Here is a 17500-nt window from a genome sequence, read left to right on the forward strand (position 1 = left end):
CCGCGGACAAAGCGTGATCGGTAAATTACGTGACTTTCAGGCAGAGGAAAGAAATACGAAATTCACGAACATACAGCGGTGCCATCATGTTTCTTTGTTGGAGCTTTGCAACGCGGGAATGTTTGCCCACATGACCATCCGCACCCGCCACGCCACGCTGTGCACACTTGGTTGCGTATTTCCATTAACGTCTCCATGTGAATCAACATTTCCCCGTTTTTGAGTAATAACCGCATATCGCGCGAGGCTTCCAGGAAGATGAGTAGTTTGCAACAAGTCCAGTAACTATCTCATTCTATTACCGGGGGGTTGTTGATAAAGTCATCGTTATGTCTGATACCGTTCGAGCAACGCCATGCCGGAAGATTACTACTATAGTAGTACATGGACTTTTTTGTAGTGAAACGTTCCGGGATGTTGAATAATATTATATTGAATTATCTACAGACCGTTTGTGCGATATCTGCGAACACGGGGTACGTGGTCAATGCAACAGGAAGAACGCGTTTACGGAAGCTTTTGCGCTGCGATCGTGTATTGGCGCCAAAGCACGTTTCGGCGTAATATCCGGATGTTGTACGCAGTGCCGGGGCTCTTCCCGAAGTGGTTTACCAAAACCAACACCCCTTACAACAGCTACTACCACGTGGAAACGCTTCGAAAATGTTCCTGCTTTGTACACCTTCGTAGTTCTTTCTTGAGGTTGAAAACATTCGCAATAATTGTTTGTAACAAGACCATTAAGTTGGTTTTATTCGTTCGTTTATTTCTCTCTCTCGCTCATAACTTTATCTTTGTTTGTGCCAAAATACATTTACAATTTAAATTAAAACAAACTCCTCTTCGCTGGCACCAATGGGCGAACCCTCGATAAAACTACAAAAAAACATGCAAGGCACGCACCGGCACCGGCATCTTCTTCTCGTTCTCACGTAACAGAACGAATGACGACATCCCGGGGCCCCCCGGTTGTATTTCAAAATCAAGAGACAAAACAACGCATCCCCTGCTCGATAATTCTCTGGGTCTCGGTTCATCCCCTTCCCCGTTACTCCCCAAAATCCCAAATCCTAACGATTCGGTGCCGCTCAGAAGTTATGCAGCGCACTATTTACACAATTGTTCCCACGCCACACCATCGGGTGGGCCGGTGGGACACGGATGGTGGGATTTAGAATCGAAGATACTTCACAATCAGCGGCAACAGGGCTAGCAGCGAGATGGAGGAGGATGATAGCTGCCGGATCATGGTGCCAGTGGCACCACCGCTCGCCGGATCCGCCATCGATGCGGACAGATTCGGTTGCACGTTCAGGGCAGAATTGCGTGCCTCCAGGTCTGCACTAGGGGCCGTCGTGGTGGTGGTGGTGCTACCATCGGTCGACAACGCTACCGATGAAGCGGCACCAGCGGAATCCGGTATCGTGGCCAACGGTGCCATTCCCAGGGGATTATCGGCGGGACTCGTTGTGCTGGATGCTGCATCTGTCGACGCTGGGCTGACTTCGGTGGGCATCGGAGCTAGCGGTGTGTCCGTCGCACTGTTGACAGGTATCGGAGCCAACGGAGCATCTCCGTTCGGATTGGCGGGCATGGGAGCGAGAGGTACGGGCGTTTCGGAGTCTGGAGCCGGGGCCGCGGTTACAGCGGCAGCAGCCACCGTTGTCGTCGTCGTAGTGGCTTCCTCTTTCGCTTCTTTCGGTTTCAGCGCATCGTAAAGGGCGGCCCCACCAACACCGGCGGCCAGTCCAGCCGCACCAGCACCAAGAATTGTTCCGATTCCGCTTCCACCACTCGATGGTTGCTCATAATGGTGAGCCGTTTGTCCAGGATGTCCCTGATAGTGTCCGGGATCGTAATGAGCCCCAGCACCCTGTGGTGCATATCCTGGCTGATGAGGGAACCCAGAAGGCTGCTGCTGCTGGGGATAGTATCCTCCCGGTTGCGGTTGATATCCGGGCGCTGGGAAACCGCCGCCGGGATGCTGCACTGGGGCTCCCGGGAATCCTTGTACCGGTTGCACCGGATAGCCGGGTGGAGAGTGAGCAAGCCCACCACCAAAACCACCGCCCGTTGCATTGTGTCCATGCGATCGGTAGACATTACCGGCGACGATTCCCGTTCCGGCCGCACCGGCTACGGCTGCTCCGCCATACGATCCACCGCCTGGGGGGTGTCCCCCGGGAACATTCCAACCATACGATGGTCCGGCGGAGTAAGGTGGTTGTGGTTGTGATTGTGCTGGCAGCGGAGGTGGGTGTGCAGCCGGTGGTGCTGAGTAGACGGGTGGAGCTGGTTTCGCGGCCGCAGGCGGTGCCGAATGGCTCGGTGAGTAGCTCAGCTTCGCGACGTCCGGATTCGCGTAACCACGGTGTCCGGTCGGTTTCGTGACACGTGATAGTGCCACCTTCCGGCCTTCGGTCACGTTCGGTAGGCAGAGCAACACCGCGAAGCACACGGCCCACAGTTGTCTATTTTTAATCGAAGCCATTAGGCGCATCCGACGCATTCCACCGCGTGCCTCCAACATTCCGACTCGGCCAAGAGTGTACTCGTTAGCTGTTTTTTGTTCCTGTTTTCCGTTGCTCCAACTCCACTTGTTACACACTCTCTACTGTGCACTTTTCTAAACTGCACTTGTCCGCCCGTATACAAGTGCTGCCGAAGTCGAGGAAAAGCGCCAGCCAAATGTGTGCTTCGGTCAGCCTGTAGCGTCAGCGAACCAGCACAACAAGCGGCAACAAGCTGGGAGCTAATAATAGTTTCGCGATCACACTGCTCCCACACCTGCTTTGGGGGGTTTGGCGCGATTTACATACAATCCACTCTCGACAGACCAAAGCTCTCTTATCGGCCCAACTCGGCAGCTCGGCGATCCCGTGATTGGGAATCGAGAAAATTCCCCTCGATGGAGATGAAACTTGACGACTGGTAGCTGAGCGCAGTAATTCACACCGATATCGCCTTCGTTAACACACTCTCGCGGACTGGGCTCCCGTACACATCCGCAGTTTCTTCTCTTGACACTGATAGCCGGTGGTTCAGGGCTCGCGATCGCTAGTGATGATGCTGTTGGCGCTCGTTTTATCTCTTTCCGTGGCCTGTAAGAGATAGATACCGGGGGAGGGAAGAAAATAAGAATCTCAAATGAAAACTCGGCACAACACATCTCGCCTACACCGAAACGAAGTACACACAGTGCTGCAGCGACCATGAATCACATGCAAATGAAGGCCTCAGTGCCTCAACACTCGGCTACTGGTGGAGGCTTTCGAATGATCTTCAATAGGTAGGTCGGTAGCAGGTGATAATGAGTAAACAACCGTAGCCGAGTGCCACACAGCATGGTGTCCGAAAGACAATGCGCAGTTTTCAGCGCTATAAACACGGGTTCGACTTTGCATACAGCAAGAAGTGACACCATTTTATACCCACGTGGTGGTGGTGTAACGCGAATTCAACGCCAAATTTTCTTCAACAAGATAAACACTCGCTCCTCTCGCTCTCGAGCTTCGGCGTTCTGACACCGGGATTAAGGCCAGATAAGCGTTACCTGATCCTTGGTGCACTGGCCACTGGCACGGCCATCGGCCATTATCTTCCCTCTGGTGCGTTTGCGTTTGTGCCGTTATCAAAAACTCACCTCGCGGACTCTGTAGCGCTGGATCACGAGCTTGCGCGCACGAAGTACTTGCTCCGCCAACGGTCGACCGAGTAATGACTTGGGGAGTCTCGATAGCGGCTCCGGGTGAGCTCGATTCCGTCTTCCTTCTTCAACCACCGAGGTGTGGTTGATATCCACATCGGCACACCACCGGGGATACGCCGGCCTGGGTAATGGTAAGATGATGATGATGATGATGATGGTTGGGAGTGAGGTACAACGCTCAGCTGAACCAACACACTTAGCCGACGGGGCCCCGCCGATTAGCATTCCAAAATAGGGGACAAGCCAGACGTTACGCAGCCAAGCGACCACGGCGTTGGTGAACGGGAAGTGAGTGAGCCGAGGGAGCAACGGCGGCACAAAGACCAAAAGGGACCCTTAAACGTCCCTCTCTCTCTCTTTTTCTCTCACTCTGCCGTTGCTATTTTCGGGTTGAGGTCTTAAAAGGAATAAGGACCTTCGATAATTTCTTCGTTCGTCTTTCCTTCGTATTCGCGCGGCAATTTTGAGCAAAGCAGGAGCAGTGTGCGAAGGGGATAGCGAATCGCCAGGTGCTTTGAAAGGACAATGGAAAGGACACGCAGAGAAATGTAGTTCGAGATCTGACAAAACAATTGGCGTCACACAAAAAAGGGAAAACGGTTTTGCCATACATCTCTTAACAAACTTGTTAAACTAATAGAACGCGCACCGTCTAGATGCGTCACCATAAAATGACTTATACATTAGCCTTCCTTAATGTTCCCGTTCGGAGCAACCTTCAGATTCCTGGCGACATCGTGATTGGAGGATAGAAAAATGTGTAAATCATCCTACAGTTTCAACACCTTTCAACACCGATGGCAAGGTGGAAGGAGGATCACCACCGCGTAGTGCGGTTGGCGGTCGGCGGTTAATGGTTGCGCCTTGGTGATGATTGGCGTAATTTGCTTCATTATAGTTTTCCACCGCGATGCCCTCGCAATTGGAATCATTTTCAGTGAGTAATCCATCAAATCGATGCTTGTCACCATCACCGTCCCGCTGGTATGAAGGGGGATCAATTCTATTAACTGTTCCCTGGTCTTTAGGTCGTCACATTCTCGCCTTAACTTGGTGCCAGAGCTACCACCTTCCTGATAACCACTTTAACGATCGGATGCGTAGTTGGAGTGATGAAATTAGAACGTAGCTGGACTATTACCACATTTGTGTTCCGTTTCGAAGCCATTTAAATGAAGCCTAATAACCCTTGGCTCGAGGAAGGCCTCTTCTCTTATTGATCGGACTGTCTGTTGGGCTTTAAATTTGAATGTAATGAAGCATAACTTTAGGAACAATTCAACAGATAACCCTTGGATCGCTGGAAACGCTTAGAACGCTTGAAACGATTACCCTTTTCTTTACGAAAATTACCACAAAAATCGGTTTTTTTCAGCATAAATGAGGACGAACGATGCGCCAGTGAGTTCTGTTATCATCTTGTAATTATTATGTCATCATTCCACAAATCGACACTACACGCGGAACTTACTTTTCACGTTATTTATTGAACGGTTTAAAGGGACAGTTTAAGTCATTGAAACTGTTCTAACACGCACGCACGCACGCACATACTATCACTAGCTCCAGTGAGATTGGGCTTATTTAACCCTTAAAAAACGATCCCGACTTTGAAACGATCCACCGGAATGGGTCCAGTTCCGGTACGTTCGGTTTACTGATGAGCGCGCTCCCATTCGCCGTCGCTGCCGTCGTCGTTTCGGAAGCGGAGGTTTCAGCTAAAGGGGCTCCGAAAACTGTCCACTCCAGTTGTCCACAGAAGCACAGCACCGCAAACAACAAACAAACGAACCAAAGATCACGACGGATTCCACGGAGAGTCTTCATCGTGTGCAGCCAGTCTACGAGATGATGCAGCTCGCCATCGACTGTTTAACGTCGTTCGAAACCAAACTGCGTCTTTCCGTGTCGATTGCTGATAAGCCACGGCTGGACGGGACTGATTATTCGCTCTCTGCTTCTCACTTTTTCTTGCTTTGCATCTTCGCATCAGCCTGGACGAAAGGCGGACAAACATTACATTTCCGAATGCACTGATAACAGGACATGCAGGGAGACAATCGTTGAAACGATGACGCAAACCATCGATAGCGCGATAGTGTTAGCCCGATTTGCATGGGGATTTCGATGATGGAACACGATTTTGAATTCCCTCGTTTTCTGCTTATCCTTTGCCTCCGGAAAGGTTACATCGTTTGGCACAGTGTCCTGTTCCTTTTCCTGCTCCGGACCATAGTGTTGCGCAAGCTCCTCTCCGCTGGGAACGAATTCCACGTTCGGATCATCACCGAGCAGCATCAAATCGACGGGATCTAAATAATCTTTCAGCTCGGGAACTGGATCATAAAGCGGTCCGTTGGCTAATCGTTTTGGTCTCGCGGCATTAGAACTGCCAGATTCTGCTGGGCGTCTTCCTCTCGATGCGGTGGCGCCACCGCCATGTCCTTTGAACCGAGTATCACCGTACCGTCGATAGTGGTACTGGGAGTACGCATTCGGTACCGTATCCGACGTGAAGAAGTCGTCCTCCCGCGGCGACAGTCCATAATGCCGGCGATGACTCGATTTCTCTGGTTCGAAGGCAGATTTCCAATCCTTCCTTGGTGGTGATCCGAACCGGGCACGCCACGTCCGTTGCTGCCACTTTTGGACACGATTCCGCAGCTTCGCTTCCACCCCAGGGCCACCATTCTCGGCCAGTTGGTAGTGGGAAAGGAGGAGGAGGAGCAGGGTAATCCAAACTGACCGCCCAGTGGCAAGCGTCGACATCGCAAAGCACTAACACTGCACTGCAGGCACTCGCTCGCTCCGGAATGCGCTACCACTTGATGCTGTGTCCACGGTGGATGCTGGAACGCATCTGAGTGCCATCTCCGGGGTTCGGAAGCAACGCTCGCGTGCCAACAATAATGCGCGACGCGAATAATCGATAAAACTGAAGACAGTCTGGCGCCACGGAAGCACGGTTGGTCTGCGCGACAACAGTCTCGTCGGTTTTTCCCGAGAATTTTCCACGTCAATCCTGATGCTCGCATGGCTGTAGTGGGAGTTGTATAAATTTGCTACACTATTTTTTCAATTAGAAAGCCTCCCCCAACCGGTCATGTTAAACACATTCTCAGCGGCCACAATCACAGATGGCAATCGGATTCCAAACAATTCGAGTGCAACCACAAACAGGTTCTGGTTGGTACATGCCTATTATTAAATCCCTCAATCGTCGGACCACTCAGCACTGGACCCAGCACGGGGAGATCCAGTTCGCAAGTAGTTCACGGAGAGAAGTACTACTTTCATTCTCGAGCGATCGTGCCTTGGCCCCGGCTAGGGACATGGGCTGAGAGTGGACCGAGTGGACCGGTTACCCTTAGCCTATCCGCAGCTACTCCATATATTGATTGATGCAACCGCCCTTAACCTAGTGGCGTTGGCGCAATCTTCTTGGCAGCTCCAGCTTGGACCATTGCAAGGCTCCGGATTTCCGGATTCCATTTGTACGTGCAACATAATGCTAGGTAGTACCACTGGCCATCGACACAACGACACAGACGTCGACCCTCAAGAAAGGTATGCAGCATGCATGCACGCATGCGGTGCGATGCGATGCTCTAGCATGGGCGATCGTTAGTGTCCGATTTCATCACGGCGAAGGTCGCGAAGGCGTGCCAAGACGGACTCTCGACTGGACTACTGGAGACTGACCGACTGGCATGGCATGAAAATCAAAACAATCACCACCACGCCGCGGCCCTACCAGTCCCGCACACCAGTCGGTTTCTTCCTTCTCCGCTCCATCGCTCCCCTCCGGGCCGCAGTCCGGTTGCGCCGTAACACGATCCAAATGTCGATCGGCGAGAAAATCAGTTTCGTGACCGGTTTTTTTTTGGTTGCAAAAGCCCGCCTCCGGCCAACGAACGGTAGGCCTCCGGCCGCTCGCTCGCTCGGTCTTGGCGTTGCCGCGCTAGAGGTGCAGCAATGCCCGTAGTGTTCTTTTAGCGATCGCCGCGAGTGGACCGCGAGTAGGATAGTAGCCAGCCAGCCGACTAACGACCGTGCGATGCGATTTCCGTGGAGCTTTCTGAGGCCCTTCCCGCTGGTGGCCGTCCTTTGGCTGTTGGTCGCTTGCGGTTGCTGTGTGTTGCTCGGAGAGGCCACCGGAGACGATGGGCAGGCTGTGCATGACTGGGACATCCGGTCGCTGTACCGCGTACGGTTCCAGCACATCACGAAACGGCCACCGAATCCAGTGCATCCGCGTATGGTGGATCGTCGATCGAAGCTGGCCACACGGTGGGCAGCGTTGAAGGATCGAATCGCTGAGTTTTTCCCTTCGCGCCACACGAACCCACGGACGGTGATCACGTTCGATCGGCTCGCGACAGACTTTGTGAACGTTGGCATCGTGAAGCTGGCCAAAGTGTTGGATCCTCCGAAACCGGCACCGAAACGCGGGAGGAAAGGAAAAGCAGACAGTACGGTAGAACCTTCTTCATCGTCGGGAACAGATGCCGATGCGGATACGGTCACACTGCCGGATACCAGCACCAAACCGACTCCGGATGATGCACGACCGAAGCGAAGGGTCACGCTGGTGATGGATCTGCCCGATTTCCTTGGAGTGCAAGAGGACTCGGCCGTGGAGCAATACGAGGAGGAAAACCCGGACGATTTCGTTATTGTGAAGCAATCAAAACTCAAACGCCCGGTCCCCGGTGTGCCTTCCACTCCGCAGAAGCTCATCTGTGAGGAACCGGCGTGTACGGCGAGTGTAGCCAGGGTTGGCCACGGTTCACCTAGAACGCTGATTACGGTGACCTTCGTCGTATCACTGCTGCTCTGTGGTGCGCTCCGGCGGATGTGATCGTAGGCCACCGCCACTGCCAGAAAATGGCGTTCGTAGTTGATAAGGCTTTCGATTAGGCTATGCTGCAAACGCGTTCTGTGTGTTCCGTGTTCGCGAAATCCGTGCGATTCCGTGCCAAAAAAATTGGCCACAGGCCTCGCATCTCACATTTTGTGGCCAGCTGTGCTCGAGTTCGGACACAGAAGGATAGGACAACATGCGCTTCTTGGTGGTGTTGAATGTGGTGCTTCTCGCTCAAGTGTGCTTAGGAGGTGCGATCGTTCCAGGCCCACGCGAACACTCTTCGTCGTCCTCCCACTCTTCCTCCTCGTCCGGTGGACCGGGATCTGATGTGGCATTGAGTCGCCGCAAGCGTGGCTGGGGATGGAGCAGTTCACCTTCAAACCAGGTCACTAAGCGCCCGATCGGCTGGAGCTTTGGCGATGCGCAGGAGGTGACGGTTAAACCGAAGAAGACGAACCGGTACAGCAGTAGTGCGCGGCGGACCACGGCAACACCGGTCTTCTATCACAACGTGAACATGAACGTTCACTACGGTCGCCCAACGAAGAGCCTCGGCGGAGAGCTGGTCAAGGCTGCCCTGATCGTCGGTGCCGCGGGAGCCATCAAAGCTTACGCCAAACCGGCTACACCGCCCCGGATGAGCGCTAAGCAGCGAGCGGAGGAACGCGAACGGCGTCGCCAGGAACGACTGGCGCGGAACAGAAGCACCACTCCGATCGTACCGGTGTCGGCGTCCGTCGTTGATGCAACAGCGGCAACTACCGCCATACCACTGGCCAACTCGGAGCTGATTCCGGTGATGATGCAGGATGAGAATAAACTGCTCCATATCGTTTACGTGACGCGAGACAAGATACCGCCCGGTGGTATCCCGATCGCTAGCTCGGCGCCATTCCCTGGCATTCCTGGAACCGGTGGTCAGTTGCCGCAACCCGCACCAGCCCCAGCACCTGCACCATTACCGGGAGCCCCGCAACAGCTACCTATGCAACAGCCCGTCGCTGGGCCTGTTGCTGTTCCTCAGCTTCCGTAATCAACCTGCCCTGCTGAGTGCTGCTGCGTGTCATCCAATCAGCCGTAGTGGGTTGTGTTGGCACGTCGGAAGGCCAGAGGCGAACGTTGCGGTTTTTCACAAATTAATTGGCCGGCTAGTTGGCGCGCTCTGCTACAGTTAAATGGTGCCTAAAAAGCTGCTCACCGATCACGCGCATAGGTTTTCGCTTTGACTTGCCTTTAAACTTTGCCACACCCGCCGGCCGCCACCACCACCCCAGCTACCACGCTAATGTGAAAGTGGTCCACCAAGCGGTCGCATGTTGCGGAGACTGTGCCGCCACACAACAGCAACAACAACAACCACTTCCACCACCACCACCCAAGCGGACAGGCGATGCCGATGGCGATGACGCCGGCCATTATTATTGCAACCTTGAACACGGAAGGCGCTGGCCCGCCACCATCTTCTAGCCAGCGTGTCCGGAGTGGCCGAGCGGGATTGTTGTGCAGCGACTGCTGTGATGTGAAAGGACCAAAGCCACCGACCGTCTCGATAGCTAAGATAAGATTGGATTTATGATGTGTTTTTTTTTGGGAAAGAAATTCGTTTCTGGGCTACGAAGGCCACGCGCATCTTGGTCAGGTTGGCCGGGTTGGCTCCTTCTTCGGAACGTACCAATGGCGCGCCGTTGCAACACCGTTTTCGATTGACTTTTTTGAACAGCGCCAGTAGCAGTGCAGTGGGCTGTGTGCATTCCCTACCAGATAGCTATGAACCAATGAGCACCATTTGACTAGTTGTAAGGCCCAACGCTGTTGTTTTGTTAAAACAATGTATGTTTAATGTGTTGAAAAATCAATAAACTCGGTAGAGAATCTATAAACAATAAGCACACCATTTGCCCTCGGTCGTACTGTACGTGAATTCGATCGTCGTCGATCACGAGCCACATGTGGTATGATGGAAAATACAATCCTGCTGGCTTCCCCGTTTGGAGTGATAAGGGCGATAGGCGAATGCTGGTGATCCTGTAGGTTATCACGTCGGGCACGGCGTTGACCGCACGCGGGCACGATGCCGGGAGTGCTGCCAGGAATCGCAATTCCTTGACCAATTACTGAGATTCCGAGAACGGTGGGCTTATCTCATCGCGCGAGGGAGCACCTACCGGACCGGAATTGATAAGAACCGACATCAACCACTGGCACTGGCAGCATCCCGTTCACGTTGCACGAAATTGCGAGTCATTCCGTATCAATTCCTTGACAGGATCGTACAGACAAGTGAGATCGTCCTCTTCGTCGACACAACAACGTGTTGGATTCGATTCCGTGAACCGCGTTATCCTTTGAGCCAGCCTCGCCCTTCACCTCACCAGCGAGATGCGTCTGACGGTGTTAATTTGCCTTTATCTCACCTTCCTAGAGGCGTCAGTGGGAAGTTTGATCTATCCCGAAAGATCGATCGTGCAGCTACTGGTGGAGCAGAGTCGCGTGATGGCGTTGAAAGGAGCTCCAGCCAGTGGGCAACCGCCATCAACATCCGGTGTCGATACACTTACCACCACGGATGGGACCAGTGCGCCGGTTACGAATTTGCTAGAGGTGAACAGAACGAAGGAGCATACTAAGGGTCCATTGAAGAAACTGAAACGGAGACCGGCCACCAAGAAAGCTGTCAAGAGACTGATTCACCATCGCGGTTCGGTACGACCGCGAACGGGGAAAACGTGAGGATCGCACCTGGATCGTACCTTCTTCGCTCGAGAATGTTTTTTTTATGATCAACGGAAACTGGAGAGCATAAGTCTCTCGCTTTCGGAGAAATTTAGATTAAGCTTCATGAGTAAACATAACGCAAGATAATCAATAAAATGTAACCGATTGCTTATGTTTGAAACTTGCAACATGACTGCTTTCGGTGGGAAATCTGAATTGAAAATTGGGTTTTAACCTCGAGGATGACGTCATTCGGCCCCGTAATCTACGCAGTTTGGAGGAGGGCACGCCGGGGCAAACATTATCAATTTCGGATTACTCTTTGGACTCAATTTGTCAGCGCGATAATGCAGCCAGTCAGAACACTAGACTTCTAGACAGATCGGGGCTAAAAATCGAGAGTAAAATAACATTGAGCGTGGTTCAGTGGTTCGGTTGCAATCAACATTCAAAAACAGCTTACACTTTATTAACTCCCATTTGTTTTTTCCTGTAACACACAAATCGTTCGCTTTACATCGAATTACACAATCGGCCACGCTAGCAAAACGCGATAAAACACAAACGGTTTCCCCTTTTCACAACACGCATCACGAACTACGGCTTAATAACTTTCCTTGAAAGGATAATAGTCTCCCTATTATGCTCTACCGGGGTTGGGAGGGGGTTTAGTTGATGCGCTGAGGGAGAATCGAGAACGATAGACTCCGTTTTCTGTTCCCAAACATCCGCTAAAACACTCGTGCACAATGACACTCTCAAACGCCACGCCAGACGTGCTGTGATGTGTGCTACTGTCTGTTGCTCCCACTACTACCCGCCCATCGAGGGTTTACATTTAAAGTGTCTTTTATAAAATGCTGTAAAATACCTGCCTCTCTGACACGGTGCGTGCTACCCTTTTGCCCATATATTTATTGTTGCACAGTGTTTGTGGGTGTGTGTCGGTGTGTGACTAAGAACTACATTTAAGTTTATGCTCCTACAGACAAGCTCCTAGCGCATAAAGTAACCTACCACCGCGCGCGTGGTTCGCGTGTGATTATCTGCTGTATTTGGTATGGGATTTTTTTGTAGTGATTTCCTGCTCGAAATATACGCACTACGTCGGCTGCCGTATAGTGCATTTCATTCTTTTTGCTCTCTACTCTCGTCTCCATTAACACCTGAAGGCACTGACATGTTTTCTTCAATAATTTACGTTATAGTTTGCAGTTCGGTTCCTGTAGCATTTGGAGGCCGCGAAAAGCTAAAACGATAAACGTCTATTCGAAATCTATCCGTTTTTTGCGGCGATAACACACATAGCTTAACCAATATTTGCACAAGACTTTTGCTAAAATCTGCCTGGAAATCATATCGTTCTGCGTGAATAAAATAATGTAGTAAAACCATTTTTAAAACTATTCGTGATTTTCTCAAACACGTAAGCCCCCCGTGCCGCTATCCGGTCTGGTGCTTTAACCCTACAACTATGGTGGGTTAAAGTAATACTTAACATTCCTAATTAGCTCCTTAATTAATCCCTTGAACCGCTTTGCAAGCCTGTGTCCTCGGACAGCAGACCTAAAGATCGAAAATCCACCCTCTCTCTCGCTCTCATCTAAACGCTCCTGAACGGCCCACATAGTGCTTCCTGACTAGATGAGTGATACTAGGCTCCTCTGTTCCTCTTTCTGTGGGTCTGCGCCATTGGTTTCTGTTAAATTCATTGTACTTTGTTGTTTCTCGTGGCAAAACTCGCAATCCTAGTTCTCTGCACTCTGGTATTGACTGGACTAAGTGGTCCGCGAAGCCAGAGGACTGGCGGGTCAATCGTCTGTAGGTCATTGGCTTGCAGTAACAACGCCAGCTCGGGTCAAGGAAGTGGTTGTAAGAAAGATCCAGTACGCCAAAGCGCTTGATCCCGTGATGATGAGAAGGTTTCCACGGAGGTGCGGTATGCTGCTCGATAGCACCGGAAATACGGAATGGGTTTCATGGTTCTGGAATCGTTTGCTGCTTATCAAGCTTATCAAGAAAATCCTTTTTCGTAGAAACTAAGCGCATGATCCCTTCTTTTAGCCCAGATCATTAAAATGTGGGTGCAAGGTCGGCTCGGGATGCACGTGGCACCTTTTTCACCTCAAATTGGTGAGTTTGGTGAAAATGAAACATTTCAAAAACGGCTTTATGCTCCAAACTCACCACCATCCGATCTCACCAAAACTCACCACCATCCGATCCCACCAAAACTCACCAGGAAGGGGAAGTTCACCACAAAAAGGTGAAAAAGTGACCTCCTTTTGTAGTTTGTTTGGCCCTTAATCCCTGTTGGTCTTTGGTCGTAATAAGGAATCTGAGGTTGGATTGCCAACGGAAATGGCACCTGATGGGAAGGAGATTAATCGATGTTTCGAGCTACGCACTTTGCCGGGGGGTGCTTTAGTGCCTTTGAGACGGATGATCATAGAACCGGGAAACAATAGAACCAAGAAGCGAAATGCCGGTACGTTGTTTTGCGGAGGTCTCGTGATAATAGATAAAACAGGATGACCCTTCCCTTCCGAGTAAACGATCGTCACTCTGGTACCACGTGGACCTGCTGCACTCCAGTTCAAGTTGTGGAGCGGAAGAGGGCCGGTTATCAGGTCGGTGGAGAACCCGCCGTTCCTTAACTCTGGTGGCCTGCCCTTCGCCTACGTTGTCGCTAACTAACTTTAGAGAAACCTTTTCTTTTTACCGAATAACTAAAGAACTAAAAACACTCTACAAACATTCGTTAAAACCCCGTTTTTGGATGGTTCACAAGGATAAGCTAGGGATCGACGATCGCGGGTCTTTACGATGCGCACCGCTAGATCCCCCTCTGGCCGACCTGGTAATTGCTCTTGAACGAGCGTCACGAACCTATGACGGCCTTGGGTTACGCTGCTGCTGCTGACGATGATAATTTTCCGCCAGCTTTTCCACGTAATCGTTTCGTTCGAGGCGCACGTACGGGACGACCGAAGACCGCTGCATAAACTGCAAAAGCGTGGCTGTTGTGGCCGCTGCCGGCGGCGATGCTGTTGTACCATTTCCTCGTGGTGATGTCAACGGGGATGAGCGTCGGAGGGGTGAACAGCAACAGCTACGGCGACGCACGAGCGCGGCTTGGCGTGATTTCTCCCGCAAACCCCGCGTGGACCGCTGGGAGGACCGATCTTGCTCGGAATTGGACCGACTGTACGCTGGTGGTGACACGCTGCCGATCGATGTTCTGTGCCGTGGAGGTGTCAACGATTTTCCCCTTGACTCGAGCCGATGCCGCGCATCGGAAGATGTTGTAATCGCGATCGATTGCGACTTACGATGTCCATTCAGATGCTGCACCTCCATCTCAGGGTGATCGTCTACTCCACTGCTGCTGCTGCTGCTCCTGCTGCTCCTGCTGCTACTCCCGTTGCTGCTGCTGCTGGTTTGTTGATCGAATATCTTGTACGAAGGAATGATCAATTTTCGCGCCACTTCTCGTTTGTTGTTTACATTGACAATCACATTGGGTCGAGCCGAGGCAGCGAGAGACGGACTGGAGCACGCGGCCGCTCCCCGGACGGTTACGGCATTGGGACTGGATGGTTTGCGGTACATCTGATCGATGCTCATTAAACTCTCCTCAAACGATAGCTTCTTTTTCTTCTTCTGGCTGTCACCAAGACGAGGCGACACAATCACTGATCGAAGACGATCACCAGTCGATGGAGTCCCGCGAGAAGTCAGCGAACTAGTGGGAGGGCTTACACTTCCCCTGCTGCTGCTGCCGCTCCTGCTACTACTGCTTGGGCTGTTGCTAGCGCTGCTGCTCGTGCTACAACCGTAACTGCTATCTACTAGCGTAGCGCGAACAGGGCTTCTCACCTCCACGCACTTTGTTGGCTCTGTGCTGAAGAGCTCGGTTTGAGATTCACAATGAGGCGACGATGGCAGGAGGATCTGAACTTTGTTGTTGTTTGTCTCGATCGGACTCGCAGCTCGCACCGGTAACTGTTCCTCTTCGGATGCACTCTCGATCAGCACGATCGTTTCCTCCACTTCCGGTGGACAGCTTTTGTGGCTCGATTGCGAGGACGACGAGGAGGAGGAAGAAGAAGAAGAAGAACTCGAGGACGATGAACTGCTCGTAGAGCTACTGGAGGAGCTACTACTACTAGATAAGCTACTACTAGAGCTAGTGGAACAGTTACTATCTTCGTTCTGTTGCTCGATTGGCTCCGGCTCCTGCTCCTGCTCCGGCTCCGGCTCCGGCTCCAGCTCCGGCTCCGGCTCCGGCTCCAGCTCCTGCTCCGGCTCCAGCACCACCGTAGATGCAGCGAGTGTCCTTCTCCGTTCCATCAGCTCCCGTAGAGAGATACTTTCTCTGGGGACCGCTTTCGAGTGTAGCTGAATGTATCGTTGGTGGACAATGTATTTACGAAGCAACCGTAGTCTGGTCTTTCGTCGATCCGCATTATATGGGGCATGCTTCTCGCGCAGCATTCGAATTGTTTGCTGTTTCAGCGAACGTTCCTCATCCACCGGGATGATCTCTTCGTACTGAATGCACTCGGTATCGCCATCAAACTCAAACAGCTCCGTCTCGGCAACAGCTACTTCCGGTTCCGGCACTAGCATCTCACACTCGTCCTCCGAGGAGCTCGTGTGCATCATTTTCTCAATCTCCTGTTCCACTCGCCGATAGATATCGTTCTCGCTATCCGACGTGACCTGTCGCTCGCTGCTGACGGCACTTGTCGGCGAAGGTTCTTCTGGGCCCAGGTTGGCAAGAAAGATCTCATGATCTTCACACTCTTCTTCCGACCCCTGGCGCACCACGAGCAAATCTTCCTCCTGAAGCTGCACACTGTTACGCAGCAGGTCCGCAATCGAGCCACGATCCTCTTCGACGATAAACACTCGACCACCACCACACTCGGCAGAGGAGGTTCCATCCATTGACTGCAAACCATCCACGTCACTCTCGACGATGCACACAGCATCGTTATCGGTCACGTCGATGAAGATGTTGGTCTCGCTGAGCACAGACTTGCACAGATCCTGCAGTCTCGGTGGGTCATTCTTGATCTCTTCGATGATGTAAAGGTGCTTGTTCACACAGATGGCCTTCTCGCACAGTTCTTTGAGTGAGTCGGGCTGTAGGAACAGATTCGATGTTACGATTCGCTCGTAGCAGAGTTCGCGGAGCGTAGGAACACTCGGTAACTCGGTGGATGACACTAGCTGTGCGGCAAATCGCTGATCGACAGTGTCTTCCTCCAATTCCATTGCAACCGGGCTAGCAGAGAGATCCAGCAGAGTGTCCTGCGGTTGCTGCTCCTGCTGGTTTGGCTGTGGTTCCGGTTGCTGCTCCTGCTGGCGTGGCTGTGGTTCCGGTTGCTGCAGTTCCTCCTGTTGCTGCGGTTGTTCGCATTGCTGTTTCACTTCCCGACGCCGAGCTAATTCCTGCTTCGCCCAGTAACGGAACGGCTTCGAGTTGAGTGAATCCAACAATAGATTCTGCAAGCTTTTCGGGCTTCGTCTGACGGTTTGTACTTTGAATTTCGTCATATCACAATTGATAAACTCTTCGATGCTTGATCGACGGGCTTTCTTCGGGAATCGGGGCATATCGTAATCGTAGAAGCGCCGTTTTCGATACTTCGGGAAACACCTGGGTACTTTGAAGGGATCTTCCTCCGTGTGCTCCTGTTGTTTCTCGGCGACCACTTCTCGTGGTTCACATACTTCGGGTGTTTCGGGAGCTTCTGGATCCGCTACTGGTTGCTCGGTATCTACAGCATCATTCTCCCGCTCGCTCGCGTTGATTGGAGATTTCTCCGGCATTTCGCTCTCCTTGACGTCTTCTTCTGGTTTCGATTCTTCTTCTTCTTCCTCGGTAAAAGGCTCTGCATCCGGGGCAGACTCAACCTTTGGCTCTGTCTTAACATCTTCTTCGAGCTTTGGTTCCACTATAACCGTAGACTCTTGCTCGCTGGCTTGCAAATGCGCTTCAACTTTCGCTTCCTCTTTACGCTCCTCCTCTTCCTTAATCCGTTCTTCAACCTTCCGATCCTCGTACACCACTTCCGATTCAAGCTCGGTTTGGTAGTACTTCTCACGGTTCGATTCGATCTCCTCGAGGAACTTGAGCGAATCGGCACTGTCATTAATCGGTACCACGTTCTTCGGCAGCTCGTTAATGATGCTCAGGT

The 17500-nt window shown here is 52.0% G+C and overlaps 3 protein-coding genes across 4 annotated transcripts in view; 1 reads left to right on the forward strand and 2 right to left on the reverse strand.

Annotated features, from left to right (window-relative positions):
* Window positions 1-722: 722 nt before the first annotated feature.
* LOC126570002 (basic proline-rich protein-like) lies at window positions 723-3773 on the reverse strand. 2 transcript variants are annotated; one of them, XM_050227442.1, is made up of 2 exons: window positions 3644-3773; window positions 723-3101 (listed from the first exon to the last, which is right to left on the reverse strand). In XM_050227442.1, exon 2 carries the CDS (start codon window positions 2528-2530, stop codon window positions 1172-1174), a length of 1359 nt encoding a protein of 452 aa, XP_050083399.1. In that variant the 5' UTR covers window positions 2531-3101; window positions 3644-3773; the 3' UTR covers window positions 723-1171. The 2 variants fall into 2 exon arrangements, with proteins under 2 accessions (XP_050083399.1, XP_050083400.1); XM_050227443.1 differs by lacking the exon at window positions 3644-3773 and adding an exon at window positions 3198-3223.
* A 4988-nt stretch (window positions 3774-8761) lies between these two features.
* LOC126581738 (uncharacterized) lies at window positions 8762-10373 on the forward strand. The gene has a single exon (XM_050245603.1). The coding sequence runs from the start codon at window positions 8770-8772 to the stop codon at window positions 9607-9609; it is 840 nt and encodes a 279-aa protein (XP_050101560.1). The 5' UTR covers window positions 8762-8769; the 3' UTR covers window positions 9610-10373.
* Window positions 10374-11734: 1361 nt separating this feature from the next.
* Window positions 11735-17500, reverse strand: part of LOC126569558 (uncharacterized) — a 33912-nt gene continuing 28146 nt past the window's right edge. Inside the window, exon 2 of the mRNA XM_050226732.1 lies at window positions 11735-17500. This exon is cut by the window's right edge and continues 3351 nt beyond it. Within this exon, the coding sequence (XP_050082689.1) occupies window positions 14181-17500 (3320 nt within the window). The 3' untranslated portion in view covers window positions 11735-14180.

The sequence above is a fragment of the Anopheles aquasalis genome, chromosome 2 (genome assembly GCF_943734665.1).
Source record: "Anopheles aquasalis chromosome 2, idAnoAquaMG_Q_19, whole genome shotgun sequence".
Classification (NCBI taxonomy): Eukaryota; Metazoa; Arthropoda; class Insecta; order Diptera; family Culicidae; genus Anopheles; species Anopheles aquasalis.

Bases quoted from the DNA above. Each gene is read 5' to 3' on its own strand.
- LOC126581738 (XM_050245603.1), top strand. From the start codon at position 8,770: ATGCGCTTCTTGGTGGTGTTGAATGTGGTGCTTCTCGCTCAAGTGTGC.
- LOC126570002 (XM_050227442.1), bottom strand. From the start codon at position 2,530: ATGTTGGAGGCACGCGGTGGAATGCGTCGGATGCGCCTAATGGCTTCG.